General features: G+C 43.6%; 2 protein-coding genes across 3 annotated transcripts in view; both read left to right on the plus strand.

Annotated features, from left to right (window-relative positions):
* The window catches only part of FKTN (fukutin), an 89443-nt gene extending 85320 nt beyond the window's left edge, over positions 1-4123 (plus strand). Inside the window, exon 12 of one of the 2 annotated variants that reach the window (XM_082643866.1) lies at positions 4034-4123. Coding sequence is in view for 1 of the 2 variants with exons in the window: in XM_082643870.1 (XP_082499996.1) it covers positions 4034-4059 (26 nt within the window). In the remaining variant the exon portion in view is untranslated. The remainder of the gene's footprint in view (positions 1-4033) is intronic. The other variant, XM_082643870.1, reaches the window with a different exon arrangement.
* On the plus strand, positions 4074-20345 carry TAL2 (TAL bHLH transcription factor 2). Its single transcript, XM_082605186.1, has 2 exons — positions 4074-4139; positions 17303-20345. The coding sequence occupies exons 1-2, from the start codon at positions 4108-4110 to the stop codon at positions 17652-17654; spliced, it is 384 nt and encodes a 127-aa protein (XP_082461312.1). The 5' UTR covers positions 4074-4107; the 3' UTR covers positions 17655-20345.
* Positions 20346-24352: the final 4007 nt, after the last annotated feature.

Below are 24352 nucleotides of genomic sequence, written 5' to 3' on the forward strand. Positions count from 1 at the left end.
GACCCAGCAGTCCCACTACTGGGAATATCCCCTGAGAAAACCATAATTCAAAAAGATTCATGTACCACAATGTTCATTGCAGCTCTATTTACAATAGCCAGGACATGGAAGCAACCTAAGTGTCCATCAACAGATGAATGCATAAAGAAGATGTGGCACATATATACAGTGGAATATTACTCAGCCATAAAAAAGGAAATTGAGTTATTTGTAATGAGGTTGATGGACCTAGAGACTGTCATACAGAGTGAAGTAAGTCAGAAAGAGAAAAACAAATACTGTATGCTAACACATGTATATGGATTCTAAAAAAAAAATGCTCCTGAAGAACCTAGGGGCAAGATGGGAATAAAGACACAGATGTAGTAGAGAATGGACTTGAGGATACGGGGAGGGGGAAGGGTAAGCTGGGACGAAGTGAGAGAGTGGCATGGACATATATACACTACCAAATGTAAAATAGATAGCTAGTGGGAAGCAGCCGCATAGCACAGGGAGATCAGCTTGGTGCTTTGTTACCACCTAGAGGGGTGGGATAGGGAGGGTGGGAGGGAGGGAGACATGGGGATATATGTATATATATAGCTGATTCACTTTTTTATAAAGCAGAAACTAACACACCATTGTAAAATAATTATACTCCAATAAAGATGTTTAAAAAAACAACAAACAACATAACACTTAAAAGAATTCAATTTCAAAGACCAGGCTTAGGTAGGGGAACCAAAGATCCCACACTTTGTAGAAGGCGGCCTGAGGCTAGAAAAAGCTCCAGGAAGGAGGACAGGGAGAGGGACAGTGAAGTTCAGCTCGATCTTAAGACTTAACGAGCAGAAAATTTGAATAAATGAAGAAAGGGAAGAAAGCATTCTTGAAGGGAAGGAATCAGTACAGTACCAGAATGGGCTTTATGGGACAGTGAAAAAGACCATCTGTCTATATATGGATAAATAGTAAAAAATACAGCAGAAAGGTGGGCAAGGAGCAGACTGTGGGGGCAGTAAATATCCTGCTGTAAAGTACGGGTCAGAGAAAATGGAGAAGGTTTATTTGAATCAGAGCATGATGCCTTCTATAAACACTTCTGACTAGATACTACTTACAGCCACAGTGCTAAGGGCCGAGGTTCATTCAATTGACTCAACAAACATTCATGAAGCTCTTTCAAGGGTGGAGTAGGGATTTGGGGAAATTTAGGTTCACACACACTCATCCCAAAAATGCTGGGATCCCTACAGTTGCAGGACAGAGGACAGAGACTTAGCCAGGTGGTCGTAAGCCACTCAGGTGGCTCAGGTAAGGTCAATCCTAGGAATTCCCAGCCAGTGCCAGGCATGGACACAGGGAGTCCAGGGGCAGGAAGTGCTTGAGGCTGAGGGGCACTTGGTGTTGCTCTGGGAAGTGGGGCTCAAGATCAGTGCTGCCGGCCTAAGAAAAGCACACTGGGACCAGGGTAAGGTCTTATCCAGGGGGCTCCAGGAATTAGAACAGGCATTTGAGGGCCAAGGCTCAGTTAGATGAATTGGGGCAGGAGAGTCAGTAGTGAGGTCCTAGGCTCTGGGGACGTCAGGGTTAGGCCTGGGCACCACAGTGCAGGCAATGTGAGAGGCTGGAGCTATTTCTACACCTGCTGCTTCAGTCAGAAGCCAGGACAGGATGGGCTGTCCCTGTGGGGACACCACAAGGCCTAGCTCTGGGATCTCGGGGAACTGAAGCCAGGAGAGGAGATGGGCCCAGTAGAGGTGTTCAATTCGGGGTCTCAACCTGGTCCTCATTTCCCTATTGTCTGTTCACCTCTGAAGACTCTGGTCTCCAAAGGGTGAAGAAGAGGTATTCTATAGAAGCACAGCTTTGCTAACGACTGACATCACTCTCTCCACCCTACCTCCTATCCCCCCAGGAAAGCTTGGGACCCCATCTGCTGGGATCATAGGGGTGGTGAATGGAGGGGAGCCAAGCACAGGTATATCTTGTTAAACAGTCTGCTTCAGCTACAGCGTAAATCTCAAAATTGGGTCTGAAACCTCAGCTGATAACCCACTTGTTTCAGACAATTTGCAAAGAAACCAAATCTCCACCAGCTAGAAGAGATGGATGTGCTCTTGGGTAGTGCAGAAGTATCTGTGTTATGAAAAGCAGAGGTGAGAACTGCGGTGAGAAGTCAGGGTTTCCTCTGAAGGTTTTCTATTGGTTAGATTTAAAGTAACGTCCTTTAATCTTCCTAAGATGCCCCAGGGGAGCCTCCTGAAAACATCTGCTGGATTTGAGGGGTCAGGGAGTACCTCCCTCATCCCCTCAGTATATGTGTTTGGTTTGGGATTTGTCAGTCTGGGAAGCTGAGGGCTCCGGGCAGCTCAGGCCTGGCAGATTTCCCCCACCTGCCTAAAACTCAGCCCAGGGAGACAGAGGACCCTCCCCAGCCCAATTCTGCACCTTCACTTTCCAGCCCCTGGAGCTGTGGCCTTTATTTCAAGTCCTGGTCCCCCGGGGCTGCATGGGGAATGAGGACAGCTGATAAGCCTGACATTATTGACTTTATGGGGAGTATTCAGTGAATTTACTTTCTGCAAGAAGGCTGCACTCTTATCTGCTGCCCACAGAGCATCTAAATCCTCATCTAGGGGACCCGTTGATGAATCATGTCTCTTATACAAAGAGCAGAGAATGTAAAGTGGAAAAGGGGAGTCACACCCCACCCCTTTCTTTTCTCCAGTACCTGGTTCTGCCCACCCTCACCACCCTTGCTTTCCCACTGCACTTCGGTTTATTGGCTGGAAATAGAAGCACTCACAGCTCCAGGCCTACAAAGTTGAGGCCAAGCCAGCCTGGTCTTGAGAGTGTCAGCAGCTGAGTACATCCAGGGCTGTGCTAATTGGTATCTAAGGGAAGAAAAGCCCACTCACTTGAGGCAGTTACGTGTCCTGGTTTTTGCTGCGACGGTCAACATTTGCTCTGGACAGAAATACCCGCCTGGCCTCAACACCAGGTGTCTTGGTGGAGAAATGTGTGTGTGTGGTGGGGGGCAGTTACCAAGGGGTACTGGGTCTGGGGAGCTGGAAAGCGAAAATTAACTGGAAGAGAGAGCCTGATGCTCAAGGGAAACTTTTCTTTCCCCCCCTCTGAGATCTCCTTAACCCATCCAGCCCTGGGATGTTGGCTTCAATTAGTGGGAGGAAATAAATGCTTCTTAGTAGCACAGGACCCAAAGGAACTGGAAGGAGAGAGGTGAGAGCCAGGATACTGAGTTGGACAAATGAAAGAAAAATATCAAAGTACCCTTTGGAGGAAATTAGAGGCATGTGTTCATATTCCCCATCTAGTTTTTGGATAGAGTTTTCTGGTAATAAAATGATTATTTATTGAGCAACTATGATTTTATTAGATGTCTATTACCACTGTTTTAAAGCATTTACTCCTAGTCACTAACTTCATGTACATTAGTGCACTGAATCTTTACAATAATCCATGAAGTTGATATTATTTCCAGTTTACAGCTGAGAAAATTGAGACTGGGAGAAGTTAAGTAACCTGCCCAGGATGGCAGCTGGTGTCAGAGCAGGAATTCAAACACCAGTCTGCCTCCAAAGCCTAATGAAAGGCCTCTCAACTTCTATACAAAACTGCTTTCCATTTGGTATTTCTCAGTACCTTTTCCCACTTAGTCCACAGTATATCAATGAGTATTTATTACTCCCATTTTATAGAAAACAGGCTCAGAAGAGTAATTTTTTTTTTTTTGCAATTTGACCAGCTTTTTATTTCTTAAATAAGTGGCCAGTTTAATTGAGAAAGTTACAATGCAGCAGTGAGCCTCTAGACCAATTAACAAATTCCTCTACTTAAATGCAAACCAGTAACCTCATCATTGTGCTCATCCCAGGCAAGGCACTGGGTTAGCAGACAGAAAAGAGGGGAGACAGGAAGAAAGGGCATCAGCGGGGCAGATGAACAACAGTACAGGGAACCTTTGCAAATCTGATTCCGGATTGTGGTTGGATCACTCTCCTCACCTCCACCTTCTTTATTCAAACAGGGCTCCTTACATGTGGATCCAGTTGAGGACCATCCCTGAGATTCAACGTTCGTTGACTACTTCTTAGATGGAGGATGTTTGGTAACAGGCTGTGGCAAGCTTCCAAGTAAGGATAACTTATTTACAGAGTAATATTGTTTCTCCTCCTTTGTCACTGAAAGTCACAGTGTGCTGCAGGGGGTAAAAACCCAGTGGACAGCAGGTGTGCTTCCTCCTAAATCGGTATAATTTTTTCCCTTTGTTGTTCCTATCTATGAGTGTGTACAGGGCCACGAAACCTGTGTGCCTCAGGGACTCTGGTCTAAAGATTCTAGCAGCTTTACTTTTCTGTCATGACTAGGGAATGACCTCAGGGAAGTCCCCAAATGATGATGAAACAGCCAGATCTCTCTTTCCTTAGGAGAGAAGACCAAAGCTCTCATCCCTCCCAACGCTCGGGTAAAGACGTGGGCCACATCAGTGTATTTCTCCCTTCCACGTACCCTGGTTTCCCACATCACCCGCTTTCATCATAGAGCAGCTACTTGCTCTGTTATTTTTTTCATTCAGGGGAGGTTAGAGTAGGGGAGGCGGGAAGAGAAGGTGAGCTAATCAGTTTGCCCTGTGGGTCCTGTGAATGGAGTGACATTAACATCCATGAGAATTTATAGCCCCTGCTGGCTCTGAAAAGATGTTTGTGTAAAAATTGCTAGTAAAACAGTCAGCTGTGTTTGAAGGCTTGTTTCTTCGGGCATACATTTTAGAATTTAGGTAAATACTCAATTTATTTGGGACCTAAATTGTGGGGGAGTGATATTTTGTTTTGTCTAGGATAACACCTTGTTATATAACTTTATAATGAAAATATATAATTTCTCATATTAAATGAGAAAATTGGGTGAAATGCCTAGCGTGACACCTAGTACTTAGTGCTACATAATAGGGGTAGAGAATTCAGTGTGTGGCCGAGAGTTGGTGCTCGATGCCACCCGCTAGGTCAAGCCATCATCCTCTCTCTGTATTCCTGTCACAGCTTCCTAGTCTCCCCACATCATTTCTTGGCCCCCTCCATACAGCAGCCAGAATGTTCTTCTCATCTCCTTAAAAAACAAATTAAGCAATCACCAGAAACTCCTTCCATGGCCTTAGAAGCACTCATTTCACAGAAACAAGCTATGTGACTTCTGACGGAAAGCAGGGCAAGCTGAAGGCAGATGTTTGGAGAAATGAGTCAGTGCTCTCTTGCATTCATTCATCAAAAGCAAGTAAACTAGAATGAGACTTGCTTTAAAGAATTCAAAATGGAGATGGGGGCTCTTTTAAAAAAAGAGGAGGGCTTCCCTGGTGGCGCAGTGGTTGAGAGTCCGCCTGCCGATGCAGGGGACATGGGTTCGTGCTCCGGTCTGGGAAGATCCCACATGCCGCGGAGCGGCTGGGCCCGTGAGCCATGGCCGCTGAGCCTGCGCGTCTGGAGCCTGTGCTCCGCAACGGGAGAGGCCACAACAGTGAGAAGCCCGCGTACTGCAAAAAAAAGAAAAAACAAAACAACAGAGGATTCAAAGGAATTTAAATTTCCCAAATAAAATGTCACAGAAAGATAAAACCTATGACCGAAAGTAACACCCACATACTGACAAATTTAGTTGTAAAAGAATTGCCACAGTTTTATTTGGAAAATGCAAATTTAAAAACAGGAGTTGTAATATCACAAAACAAAATGGAATTCATGAGAAGAAGCAAGGCAAAGAGGATCATTTTATGTTGACACAGGGCACAATTCTCTTAAGTCAATAAAACTTCCAAGAGTCTTTATGTGCAAAATGCATTGTATCTCAAGATATAAAGATTTAAAGCAAACAGTCTTGGAAAAACCAAAAGGAAGGAACAGACACAAAACAGTAGAGGGAGATTTTCATATAACTCTCTCTAACAGATCAAACAGACCCAAACTCCCATGAATATAAAGGATCAATTTAATGGAGGTATATAAAAATTTTTTTATTTTTCAAACAAAGGATATATCTCCTTTTCTATTACCTACGGATCATTTATAGAAGTTTTACCTAGAGAAACTCTTAATAAATATCCCAAAGCAAAAACAATATGGAGCACACCTTTGACCACACTGCAATAAAATTAGAAGTTAATAGCACATGGTTACCAAAAAATACAACGATAAGGAAATTTTTTAAAGTTTCAAAAAGAAAAATTAAAATAAACAACAGATGTTAGAGGCTAATAGCAAAGATACTGCAAATGGAAGTGAAGGATGACACCAGTGGTATATCAGAAGAAAATTCATAGCCTGAAATGCTTTTCTTATTAAACAAGAAAGAATGAAAATTAATAAACAATCTAAGAATGGGAGATGGAGAAAGAACAAAATAGACATAGGCAAATGAAAAAGCAGATTTAATAAAGATATGGTAGAAAGTGAAATAAGTCAGACAGAGAGAGACAAATACAGCATGATTTCGCTCATATGTGAAATATTAAACAAGCAAAAACTAAAACTTAGATGAAGAAAATGGAATAGTGGTTACCAGAGGGGAAGGGGAGGGGGCAAAATGGCTAAAAGGGGGTCAACTGTATGGTGACAGATGGAAACTAAACTTTTGGTGGTAAGCACGCTGTAGTGTATACAGAAGTTGAAATAGAATGTTGTCGCTGAAACTTATATAGTGTTATAAACCAGTTACCTCAATTAAAAAAGATGAAACCTAGAAAGTCCAAAAAATATAAAAATAAAAATAAAGATATAGTAGAAATTAATACATTAGAAAATCAGAAAAATGGTGAACCACAGAGGTAGTTTTTTAAGATAAAAATGAAATGGACAAGCTCTGCAAAGCTAATAAAGGAGAGAGAAGTCCTAAACACATAACATGAGGAATGAGAAAGTTGATAACGTAAATACAGAGATATTTTTGAAAGCATTTGCTACCAACCAGGGTTCTTGGCCTTCCCCAATCAATGAAAATTGACTAGAGGCCAGAGAAGAAATTCAGGCAAGGCTTTATTGGGGCCCCTGTTGCAGCAGCGGGGAGCGAGAACAAACCACAGGTTCCTTTGTTTGCTTGCTCCCTGAGGGGGCGGTGAGTTTGTTCCTTATATGGGGCGAGGGCAGGGGTGTGTCCAGGGGTCGGGCCGGAGGGTGGCTTAGGTGCTTTGCCCACCCCTTAGGTGGTGGGGTTTTTTTAAATTTTTAAAAATTTTTTTTAAAATTTATTTATTTTTTATTGGGGTATAGTTGTTTTACAACATTGTGTTCATTTCTACTGTACAGCAAAGTGGAGTTCCTTGTGCTATACAGCAGGTTCTCATTATTTATCTATTTTATACATATTAGTGTGCAGAGGGCATGAGCAGTACCCTGCTTTTGCCCCAGGCTCTTCAAAAGTGGCAGTTGGGTTTTTTGGTCTCTTTGTATCTTTTGTCCCAACTGCGCATGCACACAGTTATTTTTAGTCCCAAACAGTTTCTTTGTATTTTGCTGCTGGAGGAGAGGTGTGCCCAGGTGCAGGCATTGCAGCACTGCAGCAAAGGGGCCCAGGTCCCAGCCTGTCTCACTTTGAATAACTGTATATAACACTTTATTAATGAATGTGAAAATGTCAAAGTTCATATGTCAAAGTACCAAAATTGACTTGCAAGGTAGCACACTTGAAGGAACAAAATCTATCTAGGATTTACTAGTAAATTTTATTAACTATCAAGAACCAGCTAATTCATGTGATGAATAAATTGATGGAAGCTTAACAAGGGATGGATGGAAGCGGGGCTGAATGTATGACTGGATAAATGGAGAAATAGATGGATGCTTTGGGGCCTGGATATGCAGAACTGGGGATTGGGAAGGGGGTTGAGAATGAGCGGGGAAGAAGGGAGTTTTAAGACTGGATGGAGCGGACGTTTGACCTCCAGCCAAAATGACTTTGGTCCGCAACCACCTGGGCTCCCAGGAGTCCCTTCTGAAAACCTCAGGTTCGTCTTTTCTGAAGCTAACAGCCCCAGCACACAGGACTAGAGATCCAGCATTCACAGGCTAATCCAGACAGATCAATTAAGACAGCAGAGCCAGAGAGGCTGACAATGCCCCAGCCCTCCTAGGGACCTGCTCTTCTCTCCCCAACCCTCTCATCCCTCCCCAGGAGCCCGCAGGTGCAGTCTCTCCAGGGGGCGGTGAGAGCCATGAATAGTAAGGGTTTTAGCTCAAGCACACAGAGGCGTTTAGCTGCCCAAACCTAATCCCCCAATAATCGGATTATGTAAATTCCTACTTCAGCCCCTTCCCCTGCAAGACCTCGCCCCTAAACTCTCCACACTGGGAGACCAGGATGGGAGAGGGCCCATCACGCTGAAGCATCACTGCTAGTGGAATGCTGCACCAAGACGGTTTCCTCCATTTCAGAAATTATAAAACCAGCGATAACATGGAAGAAACTTCAGAGAAGAAAACAAATGGTGACCCTGGTTGCACTGTGCCAGCACATCTGTGCTCCCTTCTCCACAGTTCTCATCTTTCCCCTCGTCCTGTCTCTCAGTCCTCGTGCACTTGTACACAGATCCTATTTTACACTTACTGTTGCTTACCTTAGCCTCACACATTTCCAATCTTGCTCCCTAGTTGCTACACTTCTTTTTTACAACTGTAGAACGTGCCATTAAGAATATATTACCTCGCAGGCTTTTGGCCGAGAGGAAGGGTAATGTAGGTTCTTGGTTTAAATTCCAACATGCCCTCTATCAGGATTGAGGTATAACAGGTAGGGTGGGAGACCTGGGCACCATGAGGCAGCAGTTCCCCTCAGTGGCACACAGAGACAGACGGCAGAAAGGACAAATCAGGGCTGCTCGCTGCAAATATTAGAGTATGTTCCCAAAGGCCCCTTTTGTGCCTATGCATAATTGACCCATTCATTCTCTCCAACCCACCCTCTAATCCATCCACTGACTGCCACCACAATGAGGCTTGGAAATGTAAATCAAAACATATCACTCCCATGTTCAAGGCACACAGTTGCCTTCATATGGACTGCCCTCTCCTCCACTCATACGTGTGTACTTCCTGTCCAGCATTTCCCACTTTTGCACCCAGGTGATCAGGGACCCTGCCTTGGATTCTGTGCTTTAGATGGACCTGCTCTGGTCCTCCTCCAGTGCCCACCAGGTGCCCATTTCCCACATTCTAGACCACACCTAGGGTATCAGGGACCCCTGAATTTATACCACACTGTGTATATCCAGAACCCCTGCATTTCTGCTCAAATGGCCCTGAGTCTATTTTCAGAACCTTCACAGGGCTCTTCCTTAGGTCCGTGTGGGCTAGGATTCCACGTCATATACACAAGAACCTTCACAGAGAAGGGGATGGGAAAAGAATGGGCATGGGGATGGGTCAGGAGTCTCCATTTGTACCCTTGTCCTGAGCCCCACATATGTCAGAGGCAGCCCTGCCTCAAGGCCTAGTTTAAATGGCATCCCTCCCACGAGCAATTGCTGATCCTCCAGCTAGAATCTTTGCCTCCTTAACTCCAATTTCATACTCTCTGGCACTCAGGGCTGTCTGTCTTGTATTTAGTCATTTTTGTCATGTCCTCTTCCTCCCAAAGACTGTGAACTCCTTAAAGGCAGATACAGAATTTTCTTCACTTTCCTGCCCTCTGAGAACTAGCAGTTTATGCAACAGCTTTTTTATTTATAATAAGAACTGTATGCCTTTTTTTTTGAGGAGGGGGACAAACAACCCCCAAATCTCAGTGGCTTACATCAGCAAAGATTTATTCCTCAATCATGTGATGTGAAGGCTGTGGTTGGCTATGGGTTTGCTTTATGGCTTCCAGGCTGAGAGCAACCCCAAACATTACTTTCTCATGACTAAGCCCAACCAGCAATCACTCTTTTTTTTAAAACATCTTTATTAGAGTATAATTGCTTTACAATGTTGTATTAGTTTCTGCTGTATAACAAAGTGAATCAGCTATATGTATTCATATATCCCCATATCCCCTCCCTCTTGCATCTCCCTCCCTCCCACCCTCCCTATCCCACCCCTCTAGGTGGTCACAGAGCACTGAGCTGATCTCCCTGTGCTATGCGGCTGTGGCTGCTTCCCACTAGCTATCTACTTTACATTTGGCTGTTAGAGCTTCTGTTCTATCACCACCATGTCAAGTTTGCTCACATTCCATTGGCTGATGCAAGTCACATGGCCAAGCCTGGAAGGGAGTGAGGAATTGCTCTCCCTTCACCTACAGGGAGGCATTGCCAATCACATGACAATGGGAGGGGCTATATAATCCTCTCACAAGGAAGGGAGCCAGTAGTTGTAACAATAATACAATTTACCACAGTAAAATTTATAGTAGTCTGACTGTGTACTAGGTACAGTGCTAAATTTTACAGATGAGGAAATTGAGGTAGGGAGAAGTTACATGATTTACCTAGGGTCACATAAATGGGTACATCAGGGATTTCAACCTGGGTAATGCAAATCCAGAGTCCTTTGCTCTTATCCACTAAGCTTTAATGCATTTGTGAATTTATTGTGCCAAATCCTATGCTGGTACCTTCAGAGAGTGTGATGCCTAGAATTTTATTACTTACCCATTCATTTATCAACCAACATTTGAAGAATGCCTGTTCACTGGGTTTGAGGAGGAGACAGACAAGATAAATGGGTAAAATATTACTAAATGGGGGTGAGTGCTAAGGAGAAGAATAAAGCAGGGCAGGAGGATGGAGAGTCCTGTGTGTGTGAACGTGCAATTTTAGATATTGTGGTCAGAGAATCCTCATTGAGAAGGTGACATTTGAGCAAAGACCTGAAGAATGTCAGCTCCTTGAGGGCAGAATTTGTGTCTGTTTTGTCTGAAGTTGTATCCCCAGTGCCTATAACAGGCACTGGCCCATAGCAGACACTCAATAATAATTTCTGAATGAATGAAAGGAGGTGAGGGAAGGAACTATTTGGATAACTTGTGGGGGGGGGGGAGAGTATTTCAGGCCGTAGAAACAGACAGTGCAAAGGCCCTGAGACAGGAGGGTGCCTGGAGTGTTCCAGAGCTGAGTACACCCCGGGGAGAGAAGGAACACACGGGGTCAGGTAAAATCTGGGAGCCATTGTTAAGACTTCAGCTTAACTCTGAGTGAAATGGGGAGCCAGAGGAAGGCTTTGAGTGAGAAGTGACAGGAACCTGACTTGGGTTTTCATAGGATCACTCTGGGTGATGTTGGAGAATGGACAGAAAGAGGAAAGTACAGAATCAGGAAGACCAATGAGGAGGCCCTGAAATACCAAGTCCCCGGGGCACTCTGGAAGCTGGGATGAATAAATCTGGGGATCTGTCCAGTGCAGTGATTGTTAAATTTCTTTGTGCATCTTCATCTGCTGGGATACTTAGTAAAAACGCAGATTTCGAACCCCATCCCCAGAAAACCTGATCTGGTGGTCTAGGTTGTGGGTATTGAGATCTGCCTCCCCTCACCCATGATTCTGAAGCAAGTGGTTCTTGAACTACAGTTGGAGACTTACTGGGCCTTAAGTGATTGACATCTGATGAGTTAACCACGTGGCATGGACTTTCCGAGGTTTGTAGGCGTGGAAGAGGGTGGGTAGGTCACACGCCCGGCTTTGCTGTGGCCGGGTAGGTGGCAAGACCCCTCCCGTCCCCAAGCCTTAGGCAAAGCAGGGTTCTCCTTCCGCCTCTGCTCTGTTTCTAGAACACAGGGAGGCTGGTCCTGGGAAGCGGGCGCGCGGTGGGGGAAGGGGAGAGGGAGGGACCTGCGGAGTCCGGGTCAGAAAGGGGCCCCGTGGGTCCCCGAGACAAAGGGCGGTGTCCTATAAAGGCGGTAGCGGAGGCGCGGCGCCCAGGCGAGGGCGACAACTACGGCGCGGATCTTGGAGAGGAGGTGCGTGGACTCCGAGAGGGACGTGGGCACTGCCGGGGCTTGTGGGCCAGGGGGTCTCCGGCGCAGCTCCCCGAGTCCGAGCCGCACTCGCTGCGGAGGGCAGGGGTGTGGAGTTGACTTGGTGGCAGCCACCAAGGCGACTCGGTGAGAGAACCTGGGGGCTTTTCGCGGAGCAGGGGCGGTGGTGCGGCTCCGGGGGAGCCTGGCGGGTCCTCTAGCGCGTGTTGGTGGGGCTGCTGCGCCTTGGTGTCCGATGCCCGGGCACCCCTGGATGTGTCTCCGAGGGCCGCTTAGGCAGCTTCTGCGTCGGGATGAGCGACTCCTGGACACCTGGCAGGTGCGAAACTTTAGCCGAGTTGCTTTCCCGGACGCCTGAACTTCGTCGCAAAGCAGGCGCTGCCGGCGAAGGGGAGCAAAAGTTATACAAAGAAAAAGGGAAAAGCCGGGAATGAAGCGGTCAAGGGCAGCAGGTTGGGCGGGGTGGGCGGTGAGGCGCGGGTGTTGAGCGCGTTTTGGAACAGGTGGCGCTCCCAGTGCGCCGGGAGCGCACCCAAAGACCCGCATTCATAGCAAATGTACTTATTTAGAAGAGTTGTCTAGTGAGAAAAGTAATTGCATAATAGTATGTATTCTGATTCTTAAAGGATACATATATCTTATATAAAATATATGTGTGTGTGTATATATATATATATACATATACATATATTATATATACACACACTAAACTGGCTACTGCTGGGGAATGAGTTTGAATAGGTAGATGGATAAGGATGGTCTTTTATTTTTTGCCTTATCACTTGTGTACTGCTTGATTTTTTTTTTCCTTAAGGTATCATGTGTTATTTCTATAGTAGCTTCAAAAGGCAAAGCTGTGCCTAGTGCTGGAGGTTAGGCACCTTCCCCTAACGCAATTGTATAAACCACCCTTCACCGCCCTCTTTCTGGACAGTGTTTCCTCTTACTTTTAAAAGAAAGATGAAAGAGACAAATACACAGGACCAAAGGCCAGAAAGAGAAGTTTAAAGTTTTATGAAAAAAAGAGCAGTGTGAGTCTGAATGCCTGGGACAGGCCACCACAGGAATGTTAGCTGTACTTCTGTGCTGCAGCCTTTCTAGTTGACCTGGGCTCTGTGTCCAGGAAACACCCACACAAAAGCAGCACCTTTTCTGGGGGCATGATTGTTCTTTTCTCCAGTAACCTGTTACCTTCTGTGGTGACAGTATAAGTAGAAGTTTGTGCACACCTATATTCCTATTCAGTTTACCGTGACATTCCTCCTATCCAGGCATTCTTAGCCTGCGACCCATGACACACACCCACTCGGGTGTGTGGATAGAGTTCAGACGTTCTGTATATTTAGGTGGGAAACAATTACTTCATGTCTACTGACCTTTAGTTTAAATTTAGCATGTCCTTTATTTATGGATGTGAGTAATAAACGACTTCCACACTAGTACTGCTGATGACTTTGCCACCAATAAAAATCATACTTTCAACTCATGCTGCAGATCTTCTGAAAAAATCATTTAAATATCACCACTTAGAAATGATGATAACAAATCTAATGTGTTAAGAGGGAAGCACAGCTAGTACTGTCTTGCCTTGTGGAATTACTTTAATACCTATGACGTGTAATTGGTTATTTTATGTGTCTATTTTAATTCGTACATTTAAAACTCTTATTCTGAGAAGGGAACCAAAGGCTTTTTCCTTTATGTATTTGAAATCATTGTTCTGAGACGAAATCCGTGCCTAGGCTTCCCCAGACTGCCAAAAAGGTCCATGGCACAAAAAAGGTTATGGACCCTGACTCAGCAGGAGTCAGTGGTGACATAGATGCATAAATACTCAGGCTTGGGACACAGGCTCTGCCACACAGGGATGTGTGACTTGGGACAAAAAAACTTCACGCCTGTTTCAACATCTGTCAGATGTTCTCTGATTCTGTGGCATCTGGGGTACTTTTTAAGTTCTTAAATTACTCTGAATCAAGATTAGCAGCCACCAGTCCTTGCAACAGGAAAAACACTAAATGCCATTTTCCTTTGATTTAATAAGTCCTTAGCAATTTTCCAGTGACCTCTACTTTGAGTTTTTCCAGCTTGTTAAATCACTGATTTCTATTTCCCCCTGTGGAGAAGGAGAGTAACACACTTGAGGATAAGTCAACAAGTAATTATTAAGCACGTCCTAGGATGGCAAGGCTACGTTTCAGAAGCCTTCTCTTCTCCCCATTTCCTCTGTCTGCTTCTCACAATAGGATGGAGCCCTCTCAGAAGAGAACACCAGTTAGTTTATCCTGCCTAATCTTTTCTTCCCAGCTTGAAAAAGACCCCCCATGGGACTAGTGAATGAGCTAAAGCCTCTTTTGACAAGAGAAGCTTAAAAGTGACTGCTTCCACAGTCCTGGCTGCAAAGCAACCAGCCTTGGTGTGAGCAAAACTGAATAGTTTTTAAAATCCCCTTGATTTAGGTTCAAACTTTCATATTTTAGGTATAGTTGGATACAGGTCTGACAAAGCTCATATTTTCATTGTAGATCCAAAGGCTAGGTTATTTAGAAATAACTTAGGTAGATAAAAGGCAAGGGCAGGGCAGTGTGGCATTTCAGCATAGAAAGAGGCCTTGGGGATCAACCCCGTTCAGTTTGGAAGCCCCCTAGAATGCCTGAGTTCGGTGCTGTTTCTCTGCTCCTACAGCCCCTGTGCTTCCCTCTCTGTGTCACAGGGCAGTGGGCTCCTCAGTGTCCAGCAGTGAGCACAGTGTCTGGCACGTAGAGTCAGTAAGTGTTGATAGTAAAGCTTAGAGTGCAGGTGACTGTCTTGGATCATGGGTCCAACTAAAAGTGTCTCCACAGAGAGAGGAAATAGACTTAAGCGGCTGATGGAGGGAGCCTGAGGCCAGCCGGTGAACTTGAGCCGCCATGATTCTGCTCACCACTGGCTTCTCAGCACAGCACTGGCCTCTCCAACCCAGGCAGAAGCAGGAAAGGCAACAAGAACCTGCGTGGGGAAATGTCCTGGGGGGCATATATCCTTGTAGCTTATTTTATACATAATAGTTTGTACCTCTTAATCCCCTAGATACTGCTTCCTTCTCAAACATAGTTTTGCTAGGTCTCAGAACTCCTGTTTGGAGAGTAGAGCAGTGTTCTCAGCATTGGGTACACGCGGAGATCACACAGGGGTGCACTGCTGGGATCTCACTTCAAGAAAAAACTTGCAGTTCAGCTGCAGAGAGTGCAGTTAGCTGACAGCCTTCAGTGGCAGTGCCCTCAGGATGGGGCCTCCGTTCTTCCGGCAGCCCCCAGCCTATGAGTGAGCGTGGCAGCGCTGCCAGGATCTGGTGATTTCTGCCCAGTGGGGTCTCCTCTACAGTCACTCTTTGCCCTAGAGTTCCCTGTTGGGTTGACTGCCATTTTTCCAGGTCTGCATCACAACCCACCCTTTTGTACCATATGTGCCAATTTTTAACCCTCCAACTCCTTCCTGCAACGTGGGCTGTTAACACAAAGAACAGGTGTGGAAGGAAACTGGCACTTTGAGAGGCACCTACCAAGTGCCTGACATTCTACATGGTGCTTTATATAACTTTTCTCAGATATTTGGGATGTTTACCTACGAACTCATATCCTCAGGAAAGCCCAAATAAAACTAGGAGATTGGGATTGACATATATACACTAATATGTATAAAATAGAAAACTAATAAGAACCTGCTGTATAAAAACATAAATAGAATAAAATTCAAAAAAAGAAATAGAGAAAAGGTAGATCTTAGGGAAAAGTTCAATGGCGTTGACCCAATCATTTTGGTCTTGACATGGTTCTTTTACACCTTTCTCTAGTCAGCAAGTGTAGCTCTGGACGTGGCCCTTGGTGTGTGGGACCTTCTGCTATGATTTTTAAGTGCTTATGTGTGTGCCGCCTCCTCCACCAGACCATCCAATAAGCTCCTTGAGCACCAATACCCAGTCCAACCATGTCCACAAACCCATGGAACAGAACAGGTCTACAGGAAGGGTTAAAATAAAGCAACAAAGGCAGCAAGAGCCAAGAGATTACAGTAGATTTGGTTACAGGAAAACAAGATATCACCCCCCCCAGGAATATTCAGTACCTCACAAGTCATTTTTATTTATAAATATATTTATTATTTTGTTGTATTTATTCTCCAACACTTTTATAGCCATTACTATGTGTCAGGCACTGTTATAGTGATTTACAAATATCAACTTATTTAATTCTCCTAATAGCCTTTGTCTTCCACCAGTGGCTGTGGGCATGGGGGGCTCTGGGATGGCCTGGAAGCCTTTGTAGGAATGAAAAGGAGGATTTGATCTGCTCTTTAAAGAATGTGTAGAAATAGGCAAGAAGACAGCGAGGAGGGAATTCAAGGGACAGAAGATGGCATGTGTGAAGGTGTGGAGTTAGGAATATTTACTACTCTTTGGGGGGCACAGGAAGGGGTTGCTGAGACTGGAGCAGGCGGCAAACTGATAGCCATGAACCAAGAGCACCAAACGTTGGGTGCTGGGCTGTGGCTCGTTTGCTGATGCGTCATAAAGGTTCCCATTAATGTAGGTTAATCCAAGCCACCTGAACAAAGGGGCCCATGCCTCTAAAAGTTAAAAAGGGCACAATTAAGAATTAGCAATATGCGATAATAATCACCTCTCCCAGGGTTGGAAAGGTCATCCAAATCCAACCTTGGAGAGCCTGGGTATCTTCCGCAGCATCCACACCAAATCGTCACCCCCCCCCGCCCCTTTTCTTCTTTGTCACGCTAAACAACACTACTTCTGCTCCTCACAGAGCCGGGTTTCAAGGCTCTTCATCACCCTGTTCATCCTCCTCTAAATGTGGTCCAGTCTAGATATTTTAGCTCTTACACAGCGGGCCCAATCCTGCAGATGAGGTCGGCCGGCTAAGAGGAGAGTTGTGCTATCACCTTCTTTACTCCAAATATTATCTCGTTAATGAAACCTAGGATCTCAGCACCCCCCTTTTTAAAGAATCTATATTCAACTCTCTATTAGCAAATATATGTTTTATTCACACACGTACTCAATCCTACACTGTGCCTGATTCTGAACAATTAGGAAGAGTTGGTTATAAAAGTAGTAATAAGGGTATTAAGATAAAACCACCTTTTAACTGGAGGCTCCAAAACACCCAGGGAGAGAAACGCTGAAGGAAGGTGTTCTTATCCTGCCCTTTCTTCTACCATGTTTTCTTCCATTGTCAAAGGAAGATTCAGAGCACCTGGAAATGAGGCAGTGCATTTCCTAAGATCTGAGTGGAGAAGATTAACATCTCAAGTTCCTGGCAGGACATGTGCTATCCAGCAGGCCTCTGACAAGGTATTGGCCCTCAGGGCCCTTTCTCTTTCTCATCTCAGGAACTCCAACATGACCAGAAAGATCTTCACAAACACCAGGGAGCGGTGGAGGCAGCAGAACGTCAACAGTGCCTTTGCCAAGCTGAGGAAGCTCATCCCCACTCACCCTCCCGACAAGAAGCTGAGCAAAAACGAAACGCTTCGCCTGGCGATGAGGTACATCAACTTCCTGGTGAAGGTCTTGGGGGAGCAAAGCCTACAGCAAACAGGAGTGGCTGCTCCGGGAAATATTCTGGGCCTCTTCCCCCAAGGACCCCACCTGCCGGACAGGACTCTCCTTGGTGATTACCAGGTTCCATCATCCGGCCCAAGCCACCACATTCCGTAGTGGGGCTCTGGCTGTCGTCACCCCAGGCAGCACTGGTTCAGAAGTAACTAGCTGTCGACAGCCTTTTGCATGTTCCAGAGTCAACCTGATGAATAATTTGTGAGGCATGAATTTAAGCTTCATAGGAGGTGGCTCAGGGTTGGCTTCAGGATGCTGAAAGGGACCATGAGGAACATGGCTTGGGCGTCTGTCACCCCCCACCCCCAGGGCTTCAGTCAGATCAGCCTGTCTCTGTCTATGTTATAAATCTGGGTTCTGCATAAGATGTTGTTTGAAAAAAAAAAAAAAAAGACCCTTAGGTTAAAAACTGGTTTGAAAATCACTGTTTTACTCCGTATGTTTTCAGTTATAAGAAAGTTTTCTCAAAATGGATCTCAGATGGATGAGTAGAAAATGCTTCCCTCCAAACATATTTTAAAGTTTGTTTTGAAAAATGAGGCATATTTGATCAAGGGTGAACAATGTAAGACAAATGAAAAGATAGCCCTTGCAGAAACAAACCTGGAGACTTGCAGGAACATCTGTGAAGAAAAGACCCTCCTGACATGTGAGGACCACAGGAAGGCAGCAGATACCTGTGGAAGAGCTCTGCATCCTTTATCTCCATGGACGTGTGAGGTGTCACTTGCATAGGGCTGTGTATGTATATGTTATCTCTAAAGCCAAATGGTGGATTATACCTGGGAGAGGAAAGGACTTGATAATTTACAAGAGTTCATAGTTTTCTTATGAAAAACAGCTAGCTAAAATAGGTTTTCTAACCCCTTAGTTTCACATGTCAGGTATCAAAACTTTTAATTTAGCCTGAGTTTCTGCTGACTTAAGACCTGTAACATTCAAATATAATGATGAAAATCTAAATATTACCATTTAACAGAGAGCTTAACAAAAGATTTAGAGTAGACAATAGGAGTGTTAATACCAGACTCTAATGAATTAATGAACATGTGATTTGTTTTCCCTGCTATGGAGCATTAGCTCAATCTTAGGCTGGGAGAGGTGGTACCCACAATGAGTGAAACAGCGTGCATCTGGCAGAACTCACCACCTTGTGCCATCCTGATGATGCTTAGATTCAAAAATGAATCCCATAGTTGAGCCCAGAATACAAATAATGTCATTTGATTGTCTCTGGGACATTTTATTTCCCCAAAGTTCTTGGTGGTACATTGGTTTTAAAACCATCTGAACTACAGGTAGGAAATAGATGGATTTGAGATCATGTGTACACAATAGAGGAATTTAAATTTTTTGCCACTCTAGAAAGAAGGTATTTGATTTATGAAAGGCTGAAATGAGCCTCTTTGGTTTGGTAATTAGAAGAAATCTGGATGAGGTGCCCTCAAAATCTCATTCTCCCAAAATAGCAAGGTCATAATGTCTTTAAACTCTACACGGCGTTGACACTTGTAGAACAACACATTTATCAGAAACAATGCATTTTCCGTGTAGGTCCTTTCTTTAAACTGCATTCAATAAATGTCCCCACAGACCCAGAATAGTCCTGGGAAACACATAAGCACAGAGACCAGGGGATTTCCCCGAATTTACCTTTCTTTCTCATGAGCTTATGTGGACTTAAATTTGTCCCCAAACTACCAGGTGATAGTACATCTCAAAGCTTTGATGACAGTTTGTCAATTGAGTAATATTGCTTATTCTCTCATCTGGCATTAACTCAAAGTAACACTTTTGACAGCATTTTTATATTAGCCTCATGTTGCTGAGGAAGGCAGAGAAGACCTCTTTACCTGAACACGGGATTTTACTGCTCTTCTCAGAATGAGTGCACTTCTCTGCTGCTGGGGCCATGTCTGTTGTGCACAGAGGGCCTTTCCACTGAAAAGTAACCAAGTACCGCCAAAAAGTTGTGAGGAGATTGAGTATCATTAAACTAAATGAGGGAACAGTTATTTGAAGAAACCCTATAGGAAATTCCTACGATAAATGAATAAACTTTTAAAATATTACTTAATGTAATTCATCTCTTAAATGATTTCTTTTGCAAGTTGGATTTTGGCCTATCAAGTTGTGTTAGGTTAAAGTGACTGTCAAAAGGAATTGTAGTTAAAACCTTGCCAAGCTATCTGTGAGACTGGAAGCTAATTCTAAAATCACTCCACAGCCTTCCTTGGTGTCCTGTACTTACAGCTTGGTGATTGCAGTAGTAAGAATTTATGGTTCAAATGAATTCTAGTTCACTGATGGTACATCTCTTTATGGACCATTTGAACCCAAAATAAAACTTTAGACAGATTATATCATTTATGCTACTCTGTTACTTGAAAACAAGTGTTTGTTCCGCTATGGGCACCACTGGAAACTTCCGGAAGCCAAGTATAAACAGGCCCGTTTATTTATACAGATCATTAGACTGGCTAATTCTACTCCTCCTTTTACAGAGGAGAAAACAGTCCAGAGGGCTTTGAAGTAACTTTCCAGAGGTCACATGGACAGTTAATGCAGCCCAGGACATAGTGTGAGATCTTCTGAGCCAGCACGTCCAGCCTTTCTACAGCCCTGTTCAGCCACTAAGGATTTTAGGATTGAAAATGGCCAAGCACCTCATTATTAGGCTCATCTCTTTTCAATAGTGTTCAGTGATCTTCATATGCCTTTTAATTGAAATTGAATTATTGTGCTTTGTAGAATGTGATTAGAGGTACCAACCAAAGATTTTATTTGGTGATGTGTTTTGTGAGTTTGTAATCATTGATTCTAAATTGCTATTTAACTATTAATTTATTGAAAATAAATTATTTAAGAAAAGAAATTGTTTTTTTTTTTAGAAAATATTTCACAAATTTACTAAGCACATCCACCCATTCTGTCCATCCTTTGAACCCCACTCCCCCTGTTATCTTGAGTCTAAAAAAAAAAATCTAGGGCTTCCCTGGTGGTGCAGTGGTTAAGAATCTGCCTGCCAATGCAAGGGACACGGGTTCGAGCCCTGGCCAGGGAAGATCCCACATGCCATGGAGCAACTAAGCCCGTGCACCACAACTACTGAGCCTGAGCTCTAGAGCCCACAAGCCACAACTACTGAGTCCACGTGCCACAACTACTGAAGCCTGTGCACCGCAACAAGAGAAGCCACCACAGTGAGAAGCCTGCGCACTGCAACGGAGAGTAGCCCTGACTCACCGCAACTAGAGAAAGCCCGTGCACAGCAACGAAGACCCAACACAGCCAAAAATAGATAAATAAATAAATTTATTTTTTTAAAAAATCTAGCATCCCCTAATTAGTCCCTCCCTTCGCTTCCTCCTTCACACAGCTTCCTAACTGTCCTTCTCAAATCACAGCTATGGTCAGGTCGTCCCCTGCTATCAAACCTTTAGTGTCTTGTCCACCAATCTGAGACAGATGCCATACCCCAGCAAACCAAGCCCTCTGCAGCCTGGCTCAATGTACTATTCCCTTTACCTTCCACAATTGCCTAAATATTTTATACATGCTAATGAAACCACTTCACTTGGTGGTCCAACAGGCCAAACTCTAATACCTCTGACTTTACTCTTGTGAGTCCATCTGCTTACACTAAATTCCACTTGCTAAAATCCTTCATGACTGATCTTAAATACCACTCCTTCAGGAAGCTTGACTCATCTTAAACACCACCTTACATGAAGTCCTCCTAGATTTCCACCATTCAGTCTAATTTCTCCTTTTGTAGAATCCTCTTATATGCTTCAAGACCCTTACTTCCTCTCCCCTGTGTTATATACATCTTGTGCATATTCTGTCCCCAGCAACAAGTTAAGATCTCCTTGAGGGCAGTGACAGTTTATAACATTGAGTCTTCACAACATCCCTGCCAGTGACCTCACTTTTAAAATGAGAAAACTATACCGAGACTAGCTCCATTAAGAATACTCCTCTAGGGCTTCCCTGGTGGCGCAGTGGTTGAGAGTCCGCCTGCTGATGCAGGGGACACGGGTTCGTGCCCCGATCCCGGAAGATCCCACATGCCGCGGAGCGGCTGGGCCCGCGAGCCATGGCCGCGGAGCCTGTGTGTCCGGAGCCTGTGCTCCGCAACGGGAGAGGCCACAGCAGTGAGAGGCCCGCGTACAGAAAAAAAAAAAAAAAAAAAAAAAAAAGAATACTCCTCTAGCCTCCCCTGAAAGACGACACTGAAATGCAACTTGAACAGGCCGAATTTTCCTGAGAAATCCCAAGTCTAAAGCTCTTCTTTTTTTTTTTTTTAATTTTTATTGCAGTATAGTTGATTTACAATGTTGTGTTAGTTTCAGGTGTACAGCAAAGTGAATCAGTTATACGTATACATATATCCACTCTTTTTTAGGTTCTTTTCCCATCTGGGCCATTACAGAGCATTGAGTAGAGTTCCCTGTGCTATACAGTAGGTCCTCATCAGTTATTTATTTCGTATATAGTAGTGTGTATGTGTCTATCCCTAAAGCTCTTCTTAAAAGTTTGTTTCTCAAAATATCCATTCTAGCTCCATTAAGAATACTCCTCTAGCCTCCCCTGAAAGACGACACTGAAATGCGACTTGAACAGGCTGAATTTTCCTGAGAAATCCCAAGTCTAAAGCTCTTCTTTTTTTTTTTTTAATTTTTATTGGAGTATAGTTGATTTACAATGTTGTGTTAGTTTCAGGTGTACAGCAAAGTGAATCAGTTATACGTATACATATATCCACTCTTTTTAAGATTCTTTTCCCATCTGGGCCATTACAGAGCATTGAGTAGAGTTCCCTGTGCTATACAGTAGGTCCTCATCAGTTATTTATTTTGTATATAGTAGTGTGTATGTGTCTATCCCTAAAGCTCTTCTTAAAAGTTTGTTTCTCAAAATATCCATTCACCAAGTCCCTTGCAGCACCTGCCTTATGAGGTTTCACCAGCTAAGAATGGCTTGAGATGACCCAAATATGTATAAGTTACGCACAACAGGCTTTGTCCTTAAAAGGCCAAAGGATGAAAGAGGTCAGGAGAATGGACAGCTTAACTGATGACCTACAGGCCAAAGGTTAGCTAAAAGTCATATCCTTAAATAAAAAGGTCAAAGATAAGGAGGAAATCTAAAAGCTCAATGGCAATGCAAAGTGGGGGATTTAAAGTGGCAGGTGTTAGGAAGGAATGTCAAGGGGAGAGTGTGGTTCAGGATTATAAGAAGCCGGGGCATGGGCTCCTAAACACACCCTCCCTTCTATGACTATTGGAGTTTACTATAAACAGGGAAATTTCTGTTCTATTTTCTCTTTATTGCTAATGACCTATCATTAGCCTTAAAAACCACTAGGTTTAAAAGATTTTTAATCTAGATTTTAAAAAGCACTAGATTTTTACATAAACCTTAGGTTGGTAATCTACCAAATAATGTTTACTCTGAGAATTTAACTTCCAGAGCTCAAGGGGGTAGTCGAATGAGGCAAGCTATAGACTTGCCTTTTCTGGATAATTTTAAAAATCAGGGTTATCCAGTATGTTCATACACTTGGACCTAAGTAACTCTCCTTCGAGGAAGCTATCATAAAGAAATAATCAGAATTATGGTCAAAGGATTATATATATGGGTATCTATTTCAGAATTGTTTACAATACAATGTAAGTAAAAATAAAGTAAATTTATGGTAATAAAAGTCAGAGCCAAGATTTGCTAAGTGCTTATGATATGCCAGGCACTGTGACAAGAGCTTCCTGCATATCAGCTCACCTAATCTTCATAACAATATTATATTGCTAATATTGTATCAATTATATGTATTGTTCTCACTTCACAGATGATGAAACTGAAATTTAGGAGATTTTTTTTTAAAGGGTGAATTAAAAAAATTTTTTTTAATTTTATATTGGAGTATATTTTATTAATAATGTTCTGTTAGTTTCAGGTGTACAGCAAAGTGATTCAGTTATACATGGACATGTATCTATTCTTTTTCAAATTCTTCTCCCATTTAGGTTATTACAGAGTATTGAGTAGAGTTCCCTGTGCTATACAGTAGGTCCTTGTTGGTTATCTATTTTAAATATAGCAGTATTTACATGTCAATCCCAAACTCCCAATCTATCCCTTCCTGCTCCCCCCTTCCCCCCGGTAACCATAAGTTCCTTCTCCAAGTCTGTGAGTCTGTTTCTGTTTTGTAAATAAGTTCATTTGTATCATTTTTTTTAAGATTCCACATATAAGCAATATCATATGATATTTGTCTTTGTCTGGCTTACTTCACTTAACATGATCATCTCTATGTCCATCCATGTTGCTGCAAATGGCATTATTTTATTCTTTTTAATGGCTGAGTAATATTCCATTGTATATATGTACCACATCTCCTTTATCCATTTATCTGTTGATGGACATTTAGGTTGCTTCCATGTCTTGGCTATTGTAAACAGTGCTGCAGTGAACATTGGGGTGCATGTATCCTCTCAAACCGTGTTTTTCTCAGAATGTATGCCCAGGAGTGGGATTGCTGGATCATATGGTAGCTCTATTTTTAGTTTCTTAAGGAACCTCCATGCTGTTCTCCATAGTGGCTATACCAATTTACATTCCCATCAACAGAGTAGGAGTGTTCCCTTTTCTCCACACCCTCTCCAGCACTTATTTTTTTGTAGATTTTTTGATGATGGCCATTCTGACTGGTGTGAGGTGATATCTCATTGCAATTTTGATTTGCATTTCTCTAATAATTAACAATGTGGAGCACTTTTTAATGTGCCTGTTGGCCA

The sequence above is a fragment of the Mesoplodon mirus genome, assembly GCF_964341445.2.
Source record: "Mesoplodon mirus genome assembly, chromosome: 1".
Classification (NCBI taxonomy): domain Eukaryota; kingdom Metazoa; phylum Chordata; class Mammalia; order Artiodactyla; family Ziphiidae; genus Mesoplodon; species Mesoplodon mirus.